The sequence below is a fragment of the Malurus melanocephalus genome, unplaced genomic scaffold, assembly GCF_030028575.1.
Source record: "Malurus melanocephalus ecotype Western Australia unplaced genomic scaffold, MMel_1.1 scaffold_412, whole genome shotgun sequence".
Taxonomy (NCBI): Eukaryota; Metazoa; Chordata; class Aves; order Passeriformes; family Maluridae; genus Malurus; species Malurus melanocephalus.
In genome coordinates, this window is record NW_026623644.1 from 397,624 (window position 1) to 414,394 (window position 16,771).

General features: G+C 47.6%; 1 protein-coding gene across 1 annotated transcript in view; it reads left to right on the top strand.

Moving 5' to 3' along the window:
- The window catches only part of MAP3K13 (mitogen-activated protein kinase kinase kinase 13), a 62,763-nt gene that overhangs the window by 34,579 nt on the left and 11,413 nt on the right, over positions 1 to 16,771 (top strand). The window contains exons 3-7 of the mRNA XM_057379600.1: positions 3,772 to 4,346; positions 11,591 to 11,774; positions 11,948 to 12,139; positions 12,973 to 13,131; positions 15,914 to 16,072. Of these exons, the coding sequence (XP_057235583.1) occupies positions 3,845 to 4,346; positions 11,591 to 11,774; positions 11,948 to 12,139; positions 12,973 to 13,131; positions 15,914 to 16,072 (1,196 nt within the window). The 5' untranslated portion in view covers positions 3,772 to 3,844. The remainder of the gene's footprint in view (positions 1 to 3,771; positions 4,347 to 11,590; positions 11,775 to 11,947; positions 12,140 to 12,972; positions 13,132 to 15,913; positions 16,073 to 16,771) is intronic.

Sequence of the window (16,771 nt, forward strand, 5' to 3'; positions counted from 1 at the left end):
GATTTGGTTCGTGTCCTGTGTCTGGAGTGGAGATTTGCCACTCAATTTTAGCACAGCTCTTTCAAGGAGAAGCTTTGGGCATAGTCCATGCAAGGCATTGGGATAACTCAGCTGTGTCTGCAAACGTGATCGTTACATTGACAGTCTTATAAATGTTGGACTTTTCTAGGCAGCCCCGGGCCTTGGTGGCTCTGGGGGAGTGTGGGGACACTTCCTGGCTGTTTCCAGTGGCAGACACAATATCAGGCAAGGTGAGRGTGTGCCTTAATAGCTGATTCACCCACTTGGTGATTGGGGTAAACTCTCACTTTTTTAGTACTTTGAAACTGCCTTTTGGGCTGTCTGATGTGTCGAGGTGCAGCCTCACTTTCCCAGAAGAGGTGCATTTCATGCTCCTTTTCTCCTTTTGTCTGGGCRTGGTGAGATTTTGTCTGGAAAAAATTCTTTGCATGGAAATGGAGTCATTTACGAGAAGTTGTGATGGTACAAAATTACACTAAGCCTTGAATCTAATTCCAGATGGGAGATAAATTTGTTAGTGCAGAGTGCATGAACTCATCAAAACAGTTCAAATCTGAGGGCCTGCCTTCAAGTCTGTGTGTGCAGCAGCACTTTGTGAAATCTCAATATCTTAAATATGCACAGTCCTCCCACACACGGAGCTTCCAGCTTTTGACTGGGAGGCTGCTGCAGCAGGAGCAGTGCTTGGGTAGAAACAGCACAGCCCTTGGCTATGCACTTCCCTGGAAAAGCTAGAGGCACATGCAGATCACAGACAYWGAATCWCACACTGGGTTGGGTTRGAAGGSACTTCAAAAATTATCCAGTCCCATCCCCTRCCAYGARCAGGGACACMTYCCACTGTCCCAGGGTGTGCCMAGYCCCAATGTCCARCCTGGCCTTGGRCACTGCCAGGGATCCAGGGGCAGCCACAGCTTCTCTGGRCACCCTGTGCCAGGGYMTCACCATCCTCTGAGTAAAAAATTTCTTCCTAATATCTAATCTAAACTGGCCCTCCTTCATCTTAAAGCCATTCCCTCCTTATGTGAATGCATCCTGAATGGCAAACTGTCTGTATATAATGAAACTTAAAACTTTCAAGAAAATGGTTTTTTTCTTGTTTTGAATCAAACTAAGATTTATTGGGAAGAGTTCAACATGAAAAATCTCAGCCTTTTTGGTACTATGACTAAAAGAGTAGTGAGGCATGACAGTGACACTTGGAAAATGCTCTTCATCCCATGTTTGAAGAGATGATGAGGTCTAAAACATCCTAATTTCATTGAATTAAATCACATTYTGCTAAGGCAAGAGGTTGTGTGCTGCAAGACTTTACTGCAATAGAAGAGAAATTAAAAAATTCATTTCCCCAGCAAATCAGCACTGATGTGTTGTGGCAGAAACCATCTTCTTCTCCCCCTCCCCTTTCTGCAACACTTGGCTTCAGGTTGGCCTGATGGAAGTTGTTTTAAAAGAAGTGCTGCTGTTTCACACTCTCCAAACAATGAGTTTGCTACACTTCTGACAATCAGGCTGCTTAGGTGAGGGCCTAAATAAGGCTTTTTGAAAATAATTCCATAACTTTTGCATGCCACCTCTCCCCATGAAGCACATACAGGGGCATGTAAGGTGTCAGSATTCTGTGCCTAAAGGCTTTTTTTATTTGAAACATCTCAGGGTTGCAGAGGGCAATTTGATCTGGGAAGACAGGCCTGCTGTCCCTGAGTCTGGGCCTTGGTTCTTGGCTGAGCTGTGTAGTGAAAAGCTGTTCTTTCCCTGTTAAACCTCCACAATCAAACATTCCAGAGGCAGAAAACTGCATTGAAATGTAAAAGCAATATCTTAGACTGCACTAGTGTACTTTTGAGAGTCACATAACAAAATTATTTTATCCTCCAAGTCTGATTTAACCCTTAATGCACTTCCCATGGGTTAAATTTGAGATGCTTTGGGAYACTGTTACCTTACATTCTGACCTTTACATTTGGTTTTCTTGCAGGACACCTGGCTGATGTTTTATTTACACTGCTTAATATTCTTTGTTACAAAAAGCAGGTTTCTCTGTAGGAACAAAGGTCACCTTTTACTCTTGCTTGAAGAATCAGTTGTCACTCTCAAACTTTTGGAAATGAGCAGGGGCTGTGCCCAGGAACACAGAGGTGGGCTTGGCCTCGGTATTGTCTGAAATTCTGTTCAGGTCTGAAGCATTTTCTTATCAATAACCAAATCTGTGATAATACAACAACTACTACTAGTAGTAATTGTACTATGAGGTCACACTGCAGCTTCCCACGCTGGAGAATTGGTCATTGTACTGCTGATCACCAGCAGATCGGGAATAACCAACTCTCCAGCTTCTCATATGAGTCCAGTTCAGCTCCTGTGGTGGTTTGGGCTGTGCTGTAACCTCTGCCTCACTTGCTGTTGTGCTTTCTCTCAAAGAACAAAGTTTACAGCCTAAACAAAGCTTTTATTCAAGTCCCATGTGATCAGGCAGGATCCAGGAAGGTAATCCAGGTTCCTGGCTGTTCCTGTTTGCTGCTGGAGAGGGGCTGAATCCCAGGGCAGAGTTTTCCATCCTGCCGGCTGTAGGGCTTATCTCTCCTGTGTGCAGTGACCTCATCTCGAGGCGCTGAGCTGTTCCCCTGCCATTGGCTGTGTCCTACCTGGCCACCTCGTTCTCCCTTCCCCTGGCTGTTTGCAGAGCCTGGAAATGTGCACCTGCTGGAACTGATCTTACTTTTKAACAAAGTACTTTCTGTTAAGGCTATTTTTTTTTAATCCCCTTCTCAGCTTCTTATGGAATTTAAAACCGGACTTTGTTCCATGTGGCAGGCTGAATTCACTTAATSTCTTGTGGCCTGGAGTTAGAGCCTCTTGTTACAGAAGGGACTATCCCAAAAAGGTGTTTTGGCAGTGAGCAACTCTGTCACCATGATCCCCAGCCACTGGCCTGGCTCTGTGGGAAGGTGGCACCACCATGGGTTGTGGAAAAAAAGACCTCTCAGTGGGGCATGGAGCAAGAGATGGGGGCACTTCCTAAAAGGGACCCCAGCTCTGGATTTATGCGCACCCTTGCAGAAGCTCATGCAGGGAGGAAGTGGAGAGAAAGCGGTGGTGGGAGATGATGCTCCTGTGGGAGGGGGCAGATCAGCAAGGAGGGTCTGCTGTTCTGTCAGGCTCTGTCTTCTCTGCTCATGAGGGTGATGCGTGTGTGGGTAGAGAATTGAACATATCTTGCCACAATGAACATGGAGGGTCAGTCAAAGGTCCAGGATGTCATAACTCAGTGGGGCTCTGTGGGAGCAGTTACAAACCATCCCTTGATGGGCTCAAGGGATCTGTATCACTGTGTTTTGTTTCTCTAACACCTTGACTCAAGGGTTTGCAGAGGGATCCTCAGTTTGTGGGCTGTGCTAAGCCCAGAACAGTGGCTAAACTCAAACCATAGCTGATCTGGGGCCAACTTCAGTCTGATAATGCTGTGGAAATTCTCTGCAAAGTCTTTCTTGATTTTGGCCTTTAGGCTCTGGTTTAAAATTGTGGAGTTTGTTTACTGGGCAATTCCTGCAGTGGGTTACCGAGAGTATTGCCTGAGTGGAGTTTCTGTTGGAACCATTTATTTGTTTCTTTTAGGGCAGTAATTATTTACCAAGTATCAGCGGCTGTCTGGAAAGTCTAGTTAATTATCAGCTCACCTCAGTGAAACTGCACGTAGTGAAAATACTTAAATAAAAAATTGAAAGTTGTTCTTTTTTCCTCTCATTTCAGGTACTGGGCCCACATGTCACATGTGAGTCGCGTCGTGCAAATGCTCTGAGCACCCCTTCGGGCCGTCTCCTTGATGCACACTCACGGCATCATGGCCAGCACTCAGGAGCGCTTGAGCCTGTCTTCCTCTCCCAACTCCATGGGCAAAGCGTTCTGTGAGGACAAAGACTTGGGGAGGTTCTCCGAGGAGCACCCTGCTGCGGGCAGCCAGCCATCCCCCGAGCTGCTGGAGGACGTGCGGGAGCGSGGCGCGCTGCCGGCCGAGCTGCTGGAGGGTGTCAGCAGCCCGGGCACGGCGGCCGTGCTGACCAGCATCAGCGAGGATGCCCGYGACCAGTTTGAGAACAGCGTGCTGCAGCTGCGCGAGCAGGACGAGCCCGAGCCGGGGCTGCCGCAGGGCACGCGCAGCCCGGGCGATGGGGACACCAACGGCGCCGCCGACGACGTCAAGGTCCAGTTCAACCGGACGGGCAGCGGCAGCGGCGGCTTCCTGGAGGGGCTCTTCGGCTGCCTGCGGCCCGTGTGGAACATCATCGGCAAGGCCTACTCCACCGACTACAAACTGCAGCAGCAAGGTAAGGGCGACCCGCCGTGCTGCTTTTGGGGAGACCAGGGCTGGAACCCAGGGCTCTTCCCCAGCTCTCCACGGGGCTCTTCTTGTCCAGCCRTGTCACAGTTTCCAAGGGTGAGCCCTGCGCTGCAGGGCCAGCAGTCTCCATGTGTGGCAAAGGTGGCTTGTGATGCAGTCAAAACCAGCTTGGACCAGTGTGACAAGGCCTGGATCTGAGTGTGGGGATCAGAAAGAATGGTGTTGAAGTACTTAGTACAATCCCTCTGTTAATTTCTGGAGGTTTCTTTATGCCAGATGGAAAACGTTGACATAGGCATTTCCACTTCAGAACCTTCATGTGAAGGCTGTCCCCAGATGACTACCAAATAGCAGGAACATTGCTTCTCTTTTGAAAAKACTTTTATTTATTTTTATTCAGGAATGATTTTCCTCTTTGAAACATCATTCAGTTCCTGTCTTTCCTGAAATATGTTCTTTAATATTTATACCTTTTTCATTTCAATGTGTAAGCGTAAATGTGTAAGTGTATGTGAGTATAAATATATATATAAAATCTGTAGCTTGGGAATAAGTGAGTCCCAGTTGACTGCATACATATCTATATATCTTTCTCTATATATATCTTTAGGGGGTACTGAAAGCTAAAGAGCAGAGTATGCTCTGCTGTTGGTGTCTGATTTCTCCCCTAGCATGGGGGGAGGGAGGTAGCAGATGGGAGAAGAACAAGCTGTCATTAGAATTAAGGATCTGAAATGGTTGAGGCTTATGGAAAATGGGAACAGCCTGGCCACCGCAGCACCGTGTGGCAAAGTCTCCTTTGAGCATCACTCAGTAGTAATCAAATGGCTTTCTGGCACTGACAAATTATAAGATACGAGGTCAGAAACCTGTCTGAGTGGTTCAAATCTAAACCCCAGAGGGATGGGGAATAGCTYCTAACATGAGGGAACAGAGCTGTTAAATAACATGTTGGRTGAATTTGCCTTGAAATCAGCTTYYTAGAGTCAGTCATTTCMAGTTTATARCTGAGCAGGAAATGCACCTCTGCAWTCCAGGTGTCTCCTGAGCAGMAGCCCCGTGTGCAAGGCTGGTTTCAAATTCTCTGGCACAGTTGGTTCTGTTTTGTTTGCATGTTGTAAACTCAGCGTATCATATGTGGTTCAGACTGTAAATAAAAATAGCGACAGAAAGTCCCTGGGGGATTGAGGCAGTTGGGGTGAGTGCACAATGGGTGGGCAGTTTTGGAAGGGGCTGTCTGAGTGGGGAGGGAGGTTCCCTTGGGAAGGAGAAGGAGGTTCTGAGCAGTGGGGTGGCGTTCAGAGCAGGCGTTGGGCTGGGCCTGTGTTGGAGTGCTCTGGCTTGGATGCTCCGTGTTTGTAAGCAAAGCTGAGCATTTCTGAGGAGAGGCCACAGATGCAGAGCTGCAGTGGCTGTTCCCAGCAATCTTCTGTCCCCACTGCTGCCTCTGAGCTGTCCCCTGCTCCTGTGTCCCTGTCACCTCTGAGCGGTGGCTTTGGGAGAGCTGCCTGTGAGACAGAGATCCCATTTCCCAGATAACTGGGCCAGCAGATGCACCCGAGACCACGGTRCAATCTGTGCTTTGGTGGCCCACAGGACACAGGCTTTGTATGGAAGGCACCAAACYAAAAGACTGAAGCACTAAGGAATGAAAAGGAGCAGCTGAGAGCAGTGCTGGGGCTGGAGGGTGCACAGAGGCYCTTTCTGTGCACAGGGTGTTCTGCTGTTCTCTGTGTGGGGAGCACGTTCAGAGCCACACAGCCAGGGACACACTGCAGTTTGCTGCTGGCATCAGGCCCTTCTGAAAGGGCAGATTTGAACTGGCTGCAGATGTGCTAAGGCTGAGGATTAATTGGGATCAGCTATATGTAGTCTGTGTGRTTGAGCTGCATTTTAAATGTGTTTTCCCTGTTAGAAAGGGCAGTGAACAGAAGATTTTTTTTTAAAAAATATTGTTTTTTCCCTCTGGAGCTGCTCAGTTGTCTAGCTCTGATGACAGTAGTACACATCTGTTCTCCTGATGGCAGTACTACACCCAAGGATAAACCTTTTCAAACTGCTTCTGTACTGAAACTTGAAGATTTTGTCAGAATATTCATGTTCTCTTTTCCAGATGATCTCATTCTTGCTTCTTGCCACCAGAAAATCATCTTTGTGTGTGTTTCATCAGCTACATACAAGCCAGCAGTTCAGTAACTGATGTATGTGATTATTTTTATTTTTGCTGAATTTTTGGCAAGAGCATAGAGGATGTATGGTTTGTTTGTGCATGTGCTGTGTGGCTGAGGAAATGTATGGGGCTCTTTCAGCACCAGGGAGAGGATTGTGATAGCTTTTCATTTTCCTGGGAACTGCTTTAAAGCTTTGGGCTGGTACCATGGATCTGTGCAGGTGTATTTTTCCCTCTTCTTCATGAGACAACTACTTTAAGCCTCAACCAGGAGTAATCCTTTGTGTTGGGCTGAGTCAACAGTAGGGGTAGGAGTCCGGTTTGGATCTGCATCCATGTGGCCTTTAAGTACTTAAAGAGGGCTTATAAAAAAGAGGGAGAGTAACTTTTTACATGGAGAGATAGTGATTGGGCAAGRGGAAATAGTTTTAAACCAATAGAAGAGAGATTCACATTAGATCTTGGGCAGGAATTGTTCCCTGGGAAGGTGGGGAGGTCCTGGCAGAGGTCCTGGCACCTGGAGGGTGCCCAGAGAAGCTGTGGCTGCCCCTGGATCCCTGGCAGTGCCCAAGGCCAGGCTGGACATTGGGGCTGGGAGCAGCCTGGGACAGTGGAAGGTGACCCTGCCCATGGCAGGGGTGGCACTGGATGTGCTTTAAGATCCCTTCCAACCCAAACCATTTTATGTTGCCTGCAGGTGCTTAGTGGTGCCTTTTCCTGCTCCCTGGTATCCCTGCCTGCTTTGGCCGTCCTGCAGGCCCATTCTTTGGGACGTGGTGGTGGTGCAAGCAGTAAAACACAAACAGATTTCGTGTCCTTGAGCCTGTATCGCTGTAAAGCTTTGGCTCGTGACTTGGTGACTGAGGGAAAGGATAGGAACAGCTTTTACRTGGTTCTGGATTATCTTCTTCATGAAGTTACTGCATGAGTGTCCTTCCTGATACCTGGTTGTCACCAAGAGGGGTGTGCCTGTGCTGCCCTGCAGGACATGGGCTGGGCAGTGTTGGCCAGCTGGGAACTGCCACAGGCTGTGTGCTGGCTGACCAAGTGATGCCAACTGCTGCATGGTGAGGCGTCATTGCTGCAGGGAGTGCTCGCTTTTGTGTTGTTTGATGCCAGCTGACTATATGAGGTTTAATTACTTGGGGTTTGACCCATAAAATCCCTCCTTCCTATGTTTTTCCAGTTGTTTACCCTGATTTCTAAAGAAATCACTCTATTGGTGAGTGCTTTCAGGGAGACACACTCAGTTCTTTAATTTGCACCTACCAGTGATTTAATTTGGATTATGGGGAATCCAGCACTTTAAAGYAAGACTTGATTGTGTTTCCTAGAGACTCATTAAACTTCCCAGCCACTTCCCTTGGATTAAGAAGCTGTCTCCAGGAGCTGCTTTCACCTTCCCTTTCACACAAATGTGTGTTTGGTGTCATTGTGAGAGTCTTTGTGTGTACCTGGAGAGCAAGGTGGCTGTTGGAAGGTGCTTGTTTTGGGGGGTTTGTCTCAACCAGAGATGCCTTTTGTCACAGTGCYAGTGTGAGACAGCAGCCAGCGTTGGGAAAAACCTTCTCCAAATAGATTGGCTCAGTGGTGCAGGCTGCTCTTGCATTTCTTCCCCATGGGAAACAGATTCCCATCATTCTACTCAAATGGTTCTTAATCACCTCGGAAATGCAAATCCTTACGCAATTCCTGGTGCTATTACACTGCAATTTATTTAGGGGAAATATCCCACTGACTTCTTCAGGCCCGGAAGAGTCTGACTATTGCACTGTAACTATGGTGTTACTCTTTGTTCTTGATATTCCRAAAGATGTGGGGTATTTCACTACACTGAAACCTCTTTCCTGAATTGTGTCCTGATAATCAGGATGCAAGTGGGATACGGGAGAGGATCTGTGTTCCCAAATAAACATGAGATGACCACAAGAACCACAGGAGGAACCACGTGAACTTTTGCTTACTTTGTTTACAGCCTCTCAGCCTCTGCTATTGCAGAGGTTAACAGGGAATATTAGAGGAAGGTAATATTACTTGATAGGGAATATTAWGAGCAAGGTGGTGTAGTTATCCATTAGTGCTCACAAACTGTAGGTGCTTCATGGAAAGGAATGTCAGTGTTGTGTGCTCTGCACAGAAAAGGCAGACTTCCCACAGGTAAGGATGGAGACACTCTGAACAAGGGCTGGAGTGCCAGGACAAGGGGGAATGGCATCCCACTGTGAGAGGGCAGGGATTGATGGGATATTGGGAAGGAATCCTTCCCTGTGAGGGTGGGCAGGCCCTGGCACAGGGTGCCCAGAGAAGCTGTGGCTGCCCCTGGATCCCTGGCAGTGTCCAAGGCCAGGCTGGACATTGGGGCTGGGAGCAGCCTGGGACAGTGGAAAGTGTCCCTGCCCATGGCTGGGGTGGGACTGGATGGGCTTTAAGATTCCCTTCTACCCCAGTCCATTCCATGAGTCTATGGAAGAAGCAGTTATTTCAATGTAACATAGTGGTTTCAATGCTGCCTGTGTAAAAATAGTGTTCATCAACATGCACAAAAATCACCTATATTTKCCAACTCCTTTCAGAAATGATGCATTTTTGCGATAAGTAGAAATACAGATCTTATTGATCTATTTATGAATGAATGGATTTTATTAATTATCTAATTATTTTCTTTATTTTCAATATTTGAGTGTTATAATGTCCAAAGACTTTAATGCCAGTTAAGGTTCAGAGCTGCGAGCGGGTCCATGAGTAAGGTGAATAGGCTCATGTCCAGGAAAGAACATGTGCTGAGGGTTGAACTCTGCCCTGCCAAGGYGGAAGGAGTTTCTGCTGTGGATGAGCAACATTTTTATTTCTAGTTCAGTGAGCTGGAGTGCTGGGGTCTGGCTCTGTGAGGAGCTGCCTTCCCATGGCTGTGCCTGGGGAGCATTCACTCAGCAGGGGACAGCAGTCACTGCCTSCCTGGGGCAGGAATGATCCCAGGGRAAGATCTGAGCTRGGATCAGCCCACTGACACTTGGGATATACAAGTTTCCCTTCAGTGGTGACAGTGTTTAAAATGGACACTGTGGCATAATCCCAGCTGCAGCCCTGGGAACACCCTGATGGCTCAGGAGCCTGGATGAGATGAAGACACACCTTTGTAGACAGCTGAAACAGAGGTCTGTACAGGTGTGACTTCCTTTGATTCCAGAAATCAGTGGATTACTTGTTGAGTTTGCTGCTAAATAATGTCTTCTCCAAACTTAGATCCTTATTAAATTACATTTAAATAAAATTAAAGTAATTAAATAATTGTCTGCCTTTTATCCTGCTGTTTGTGAGATTTCAGGTAATTTCAGGGTGACTGAAAGGGCACTGTGGYTTCTGTTCTGATGGGTGCAACTCTCTTGAAGCAGTTTATACAGTGCCACTGCACCACTCCAGCATTATCCCCACAAAGGTGTATGTGTACCAAAGAGCAGGAATTGCTTAAGGTTATTTTCCCTGCATGACATTGATACACACATTATTGATGTGGGAAAGACCTCTTTCTGTGACTGCTGGTGGTGGTTGATGTGCTTTGTGTCAGGTGTCTGGGTGGTTGCTGCTCTGTGTTTTACAACCTGCCACTTCTGACTCTCATTTATTTTTGTTTGTTTCAGGGGGTGAAAATATTTTTTTGTATCACTTATGAATGTTAAATGTTTCTTCTCACCTTTGCTTTTCAATGGAGTCATGCACTTTGTAGGAGTGTCTCCGTTTGAAAGACAGGTGTTTGCCAACAAAGGCAGAGACCCCCCTTCCCTCCAAATTATTATAGCTTTGAAAAATCACAGGCTTTCAGGCAAGAATATGGATAAAAGGGAATAGCAGTTTGTACTAATATGTATAACAAGGTGAAACAAGTAACAAAAACGATAGCACCAACCAGCCCAGTCCCAAACCCAGTGACAGCCTTACAGAGACACAGCCCCCGCTTTGGTGCAGTTCCAGTCCCAGCCGGCAGGGGCGCTATTGGCTCTGAGCAGGGCGGGTGCGATGATTCCCTGGCGGCTGCAGGGGGCGCTGTGGMGCGGGTCCCGGCTGGTTCTGATCTCCCACGTGGCCAATGGTGGACACAAAATGGCAGAGGTGGATGGAGAAAATTTCCTCTGCAAACTCACAGGGGAAAATGCTGATCTCGGTGCTCCTCTGGACAGCAAGAAACCTCAGAACAGCCAGATGAGCAAAGAGATGAGCAGAATCCCGTAGCTGCAGATAGGATGCAGTAGAACTCAACCACTGCAGCTTGAATCCCAGGGGTCTCTGGCAAGGCATGGGAAGGCAGAAGATCACAGTGCAGCAAAACAGGAGTTCACGAAAGGACGCTGGCTTCTGCAGCAGCAGGTCCACCGTCCTCCCCCGAGCCAAGCAGGGCAGGAAGTAAAGCTACCCCCTGCCCTCTTCCCCCACATACACCCCCTCCCCGAGCCCAAAACTCTCACGAGAACTTCCCTCTCTCCAAAGAGAGGAAAAGAAAAAAAACCTGCCAGGCAGGAGTAGTGCCCAGGGAGACCCTTCGGCCCCAGGTGGCCTCACCTAGGGAGTAGGTTCTTTGGTCTTCCCCAATTGCCCAGCCATCAAAAGAATGWCTTRGCAATCAGTGTATCCCAGCAACAAAATGGAAAAGAAAATTCCCCAAGAAAGGAAACAAAAGGAGAAACCTTAACCCACAACAAAGAGACCCTATCCTTGTTCAGCGCTGAGGTGGGGGATCTTCTCCCAGAATTGCCAGTCCAGGGTCCCTGGCATGTTAAATGCTGCCTGCCAAATCGGGATGGCTCACCCAAGTAATTAGCGGGGTGGTGAGCTCTGAAAAAGCAGCTGGAAAGATRGGAATGAGCAGGCTGGAGGTGGCTGGGATGGCTGGAAGGGATGCTGGGGCGGAGCACTTGGGGTGTGTGCCTCAGCTGTGCTGGGATGTCACCYACTCCCTCCAGGTGAGCCCATCCYGAGGWGCAGCAGGTGGCAGGTGTGCCCTGSTGTGCTCTGACAGTTCTCACASTGCTGACCWTTCCCTTRTCCTGTTTTTTGCCTGTGCTCAGACACGTGGGAGGTGCCGTTCGAGGAGATCTCGGAGCTGCAGTGGCTGGGCAGCGGGGCACAGGGAGCCGTGTTCCTGGGCAAATTCCGGGCGGAGGAGGTGGCCATCAAGAAAGTGAGGGATCAGAACGAGACGGACATCAAGCACTTGCGCAAGCTCAAGCATCCCAACATCATTGCCTTCAAGTAGGTTGTGGCCCTTGTCAGGCACTTTGTCCAGGCAGGAGCCATTTGCTCAGGTTGTGTGGGAAGGGTTTTACAATCTGGGAGCAAAGCTGTGTCTGGAACAAAGTGGGGGTCACCCTTCCTGTCCAGCTGTGTGTGTGTGTGCTGCTCCTCACCACTGTTCTCTTTGACAGGGGAGTTTGCACCCAGGCCCCGTGCTACTGCATCATCATGGAGTACTGTGCCCACGGGCAGCTCTACGAGGTGCTGCGTGCCGGCAGGAAGGTCACCCCACGGCTGCTGGTGGACTGGTCCACAGGCATTGCCAGCGGCATGAACTACCTGCACCTCCACAAAATCATCCATCGAGATCTCAAGTCACCAAAGTGAGCCTCAGCTGCTTAAACTTTCCTTTATTTGGGTTCCTCAAGTCACCAGAGTTAAACATGCCCCAGTTGGGGTTCCTCAGGTCACYATTCTGAGTCTCAGCTACTTAAACATCCTCCAGCTGGCATTCTCTATTTCTTTTTCCTTGAGAAATAGTTAGAAGCTTGGTCAAAAGGTTCTATTATTTTTTCCCTATGCTGACTCAAAACTAATGAGTGAAGTTACTGAAATTTGTTGGCACTTAACAAGAATGGAAATTATACAGGTGTCTCCTTATCTATGACTAGTATCAGTCAGGAAATATTTAATGATTTAATAATATCTGATTCTTTTTGGAAGTGGGATATTCTTTTGCCTCCTGCCTTTTTATTTTCTTGTTATTTCCCTGGTTTTYTGGAATGTGTCTTCCTCATTTCTCTGTTTGCTTTCTGACTAAAACGTTCTGGCTTCTTTATATTCTTATTCCCTAGATGTTTATCACTTCCTTAGCCTGTGAGAGTGCATTAAGATAATGCTTTTAGATGATTTACAGCACAGTTTAAGGTACTCTTTTGCCTCTGAATGCTCAGTTACTTGTTAATTTGCAGTTTTATTAAGATTGATTTTTGACTTGTAGCATTCAGAAATGCATTTAAAGCACAAAACACAACCACCCAAAAGAGAGCGAGAGCTTTCATTGGGGAAAATACATAATCTTTTCTCTTGTACTGCACTTGTGARCAGCGTGGCCTCATCAGCTGGTTGYGTTAATTAAGAAGGGATTTATTCCCAGTGGTGTTGTGGTACAAGAAAAATCACAATATGCTGATTTTTTTTTCTTCCCCTTCTCCAGTGTTTTGGTTACACACACAGATGCAGTAAAGATTTCAGATTTTGGTACGTCTAAAGARCTCAGTGATAAAAGTACCAAGATGTCCTTTGCGGGGACGGTGGCGTGGATGGCCCCGGAGGTGATACGGAACGAGCCTGTCTCCGAGAAGGTGGACATCTGGTGAGTGATGTTCATGCTCAACTACCTTCACCTTCTGCTCAGCCACTTGGCTTCCCAGCACTTTGCACATTCTCTCCTCCTCCTGTGCCTCAGGATGGTTTGCCCTGTGGTGGGCTGGTCCTTTCTTCTGCTGCGCGGTGCCCTCAGCTTTGGTGGGCTCTGATGGAAAGGAAGATGACACAGGGGTGCTGGCTGTGTGCTGAGGTGCAGGTTCCAGCTGAGGCTCAGTGCAGGCTGCCTGTGTCCTGCAGGAAGCCATGCAGAGATTCTTGCCTGTGTCATTGCTCAGCCCAGTGCTGAGCAGCTCCACAGCCAGGGTGCTATTCCATCACTTCCTGCCCTCTCCAGAGCCACGATGGAGCAGTGGGGAGGCCCCTGCTCTGCTCCCCCTCCTTCTGCTCCCTGCACACCAGGCTGCTGTTGTATGTGCAGCCCCAAGATTACAGTCCAGTGAATCCAACCCCCCTATCCAAGAGAGAGGAAGCCACAATAGGTTGAAAGAGTTTTGGAGCCCGTTTCCATCCATGTGAAACATGCTCTGTGTCCAAAGGCACACAAGGCTCAGTTCAATCTCCATGCAATTAAAAGTGCTTGAGAGGGCTCGGCCTTGGAGCTCCTTTGAGAAGCCTCTCTGCAGGTTTCAGAGCCCTCAGGGGAACTGCATCTCTGTTTCTGCCTCATTATTTCTGCATATTAAATGTCAGCAGCCAGGACAAATGCCCTTCTCCCTGCTTTACAGCCAGGAGGAATTTTGCTTCCTGTGGTTTTTCAGCCTCAGTCGCTGTCCTTTCCATGGCAGACCAGGGAGCTGCTGGACAAAGCTGTGGGTGATCTGGAGGGCAGTGGAGTCAGTAGCTGCTGATGGAGTTCTAGCTCAGAGCTGGGCCTGACTTGAAGAGCAAGGTTTCCTGCAGGGAAGGTGCTGTGACTGTGGTGTACAGCTGTTCTTGTGCCCACGGTGTTCTGYGTGTTTATTTTGGATGTCCAGGCCACAGCACAGCCAGCTGCTCTGGGAGGAACACTTGAGTTGTTCTGGAAAGAGAACACACCCAGCATTTGTCTGCTGAGCCCCTCCCTTTGAATCACGGGATTGTGAGGGYGAGTGGTGCGGGATTTCCACCCTTGGCTTTCTGTCCTTTAGAGTGGTTTATGKTCAGGAATATTGCACAGAACATCCTGTCCAATAAAACCTTTGTTCTGTCCCTCAGTGACTCAGAGATGTTGCCTTTGGTGCCAGTTCCTCTGCAGTTCACAAGTGGTGATTGCTCAGACTCTTCCTTGCCATCCATTCCTTCCCCAAGATGAATAAAAATGATGTTCCTGAATGCTGCCAACAAATGAGAACAGTTCCTAAGCTGCTTATATGTCTGCTCTCTCTCATCTTTAACAGCATGCAGAAAAATAAATCTGTAATCTTATCAAGAGTCTTGAAAATCCTTTGTCAGTTCTTAGTCATAACAAAGATGAAACCACATGAGCTTTTCTGGTAGTTTGTCCAGCCTCCTGGATCCCTGCTTTCCTGCAGCGCACAAAAAAGGATTTTGAAGCAAAAAATGTTCAAATTCTGCTCATTCATTGGTTTTTTTTCACATGATCTGAAGCCAATGGGCTTTGAAAATGGAACATTTTTCACATGAAATTGTTTCCTGACTGGTGGTTGTTCACACCTGGTAGTTTGTCCCTTAGAAGTTCTTCTATACTTAATAAAAGCAACTGGATATTGGTACAAGGCAGAAACAGAACCACCCTTCTCACTTTTCACCTGGCTGGAGCCCTCAGCGTGGCAGGCTCGGTGTCCCACAGAGAGATGGGATATGGAGTAGGGTGACACGACTGGCTTGGAAATTGAGATGGTTGTGCCTCACCCATATCACAGCCCAGCTTGGATGTGCAGTAACAGCAGTGTGGTTCTCAGCAGCATTTTGTTTACCTCTGTATGGACTGCTTTGGTGTTTCTTTGGTGTTTTACTGGATGRTGATTGTATACAAAACAAATGTTTGCTGTTAAAAATTGAACTTTTGATCCTTTCTGATCACTTCACTAAGGATAAGAAGCAAAGTTAGTTTTCTTTCCTATATCTGTCAGTTCTTTTAGGAGGTTCTTTCCCAGACTGAATTGTCTTAATTATTTTTTTCTTGCTTTATCCTTCCTTTCTTTAGAACACAAGAAATGTCAGATGAGRCCTCATGTGCTTTTGGTACTGACAGTTATGCAAGTAGCATTTGTTTCCTAATTYCTGTGTTGCAGTAGTTGTAGTGCTGAGTTTCAAACCTTGAAACTCTTACCTGGGACTACAAGTAACAGCAGAGGGAGCCTTTGGTTAGGGAAAAGAAAACAAAACCAGTTAAATGAAACATGCAAAAACCACAAAACCTGTGTTGTGTTGTCTCTGTAAGACACTTGTCAGTCTGTGCAGTAGTCAATCATCTGTTCTTACCAGTGAGAACAGTCCAAAGTCTGTCTGAGAGTAGACTTTGGGATCTTTTCATTTAACAGAAGCRAGACTTAATCTGTGTGGAAAATGTGCTTTCAGGATCTTTAAAATCTCACAAAGAAGCAGGAAAGGGTAGGTGAAAACCAGTGTGATTTTCTGCTCAGCCCAGTGCTGGGGCAGAGGAGTTACCTGGTGTGTTAAAAACCATGGTTGCACCTACTTGCAGTTTCAGACCAGACATCCCTATTTCCCTGTTTTGCCAAACAAACTGGTTTTTCCAAGCTCCAGATGTTTCTGTTGAYAGCTGCTATGTGAACCCAATTTATCCTGGTTTGTTTCTTCATCAGGTCGTTCGGGGTGGTTTTGTGGGAGCTGCTCACCGGAGAGATTCCCTACAAGGATGTGGACTCTTCAGCCATCATTTGGGGAGTGGGCAGTAACAGCCTCCACCTTCCTGTCCCTTCCACCTGYCCAGACGGCTTCAAAATCCTCATGAAGCAAACCTGGTAAGAGTCTGAATCCCCCACAGCACAGACCTAGGGCTGGCTCCAGAAAACCTGKGACAGTCAGGGTGGGAGTGGAGAGCCCAGCGCTGAGGGCTCTTAAACATTCTCACATTTGTCCTGAGAGCAGTAAGTTTTAATGTTTTGGTTTCTGCTTCCTTGTGGCAGCAGGCTCGGACCCCAGGACATCTTCAGGAGCCTTCAGAGGGGGTTACTTTGCTGTAGCACAGTAGGGGATAAAAGGCAGGTSTGTGGGAAGAGAAAGGGATTGGGAAGAAAAGTAGGGTAAAATTCCTTGAGGCTGGACCTAGAGTGAAGGGAACTGATTTTTCACTCTGAAACCCCCTTGTAAGTGACTGGTTTTGGACTGGACATAGAGAAATTCGATCTTTCTGTCTGCAACACAGATTTTCCAGGTTCACATATGGAAAATGCTGTGAGTTTCCTCCATGAACCAGATCAGAGATTAAATTCTTTGTCCTGGATTTCACAGTGATGCTTTGCCTTTGTAATTACATGTTGATATAGCGTAAAGGGTCTTGCAGCATTTTCCCACTCCTTGAGTTTTACCAGCCACCCTCTCAATGGGGAAAAGGATACAAAAGGGAAAACAGTCCCCAGCACGTGTGGCTCTTTGGCAGTGGCTGTGTACCCCGGCTGCGACCCCAGAAGGGCAGGAGAGGCTGGCAGTGCCATCCCTGA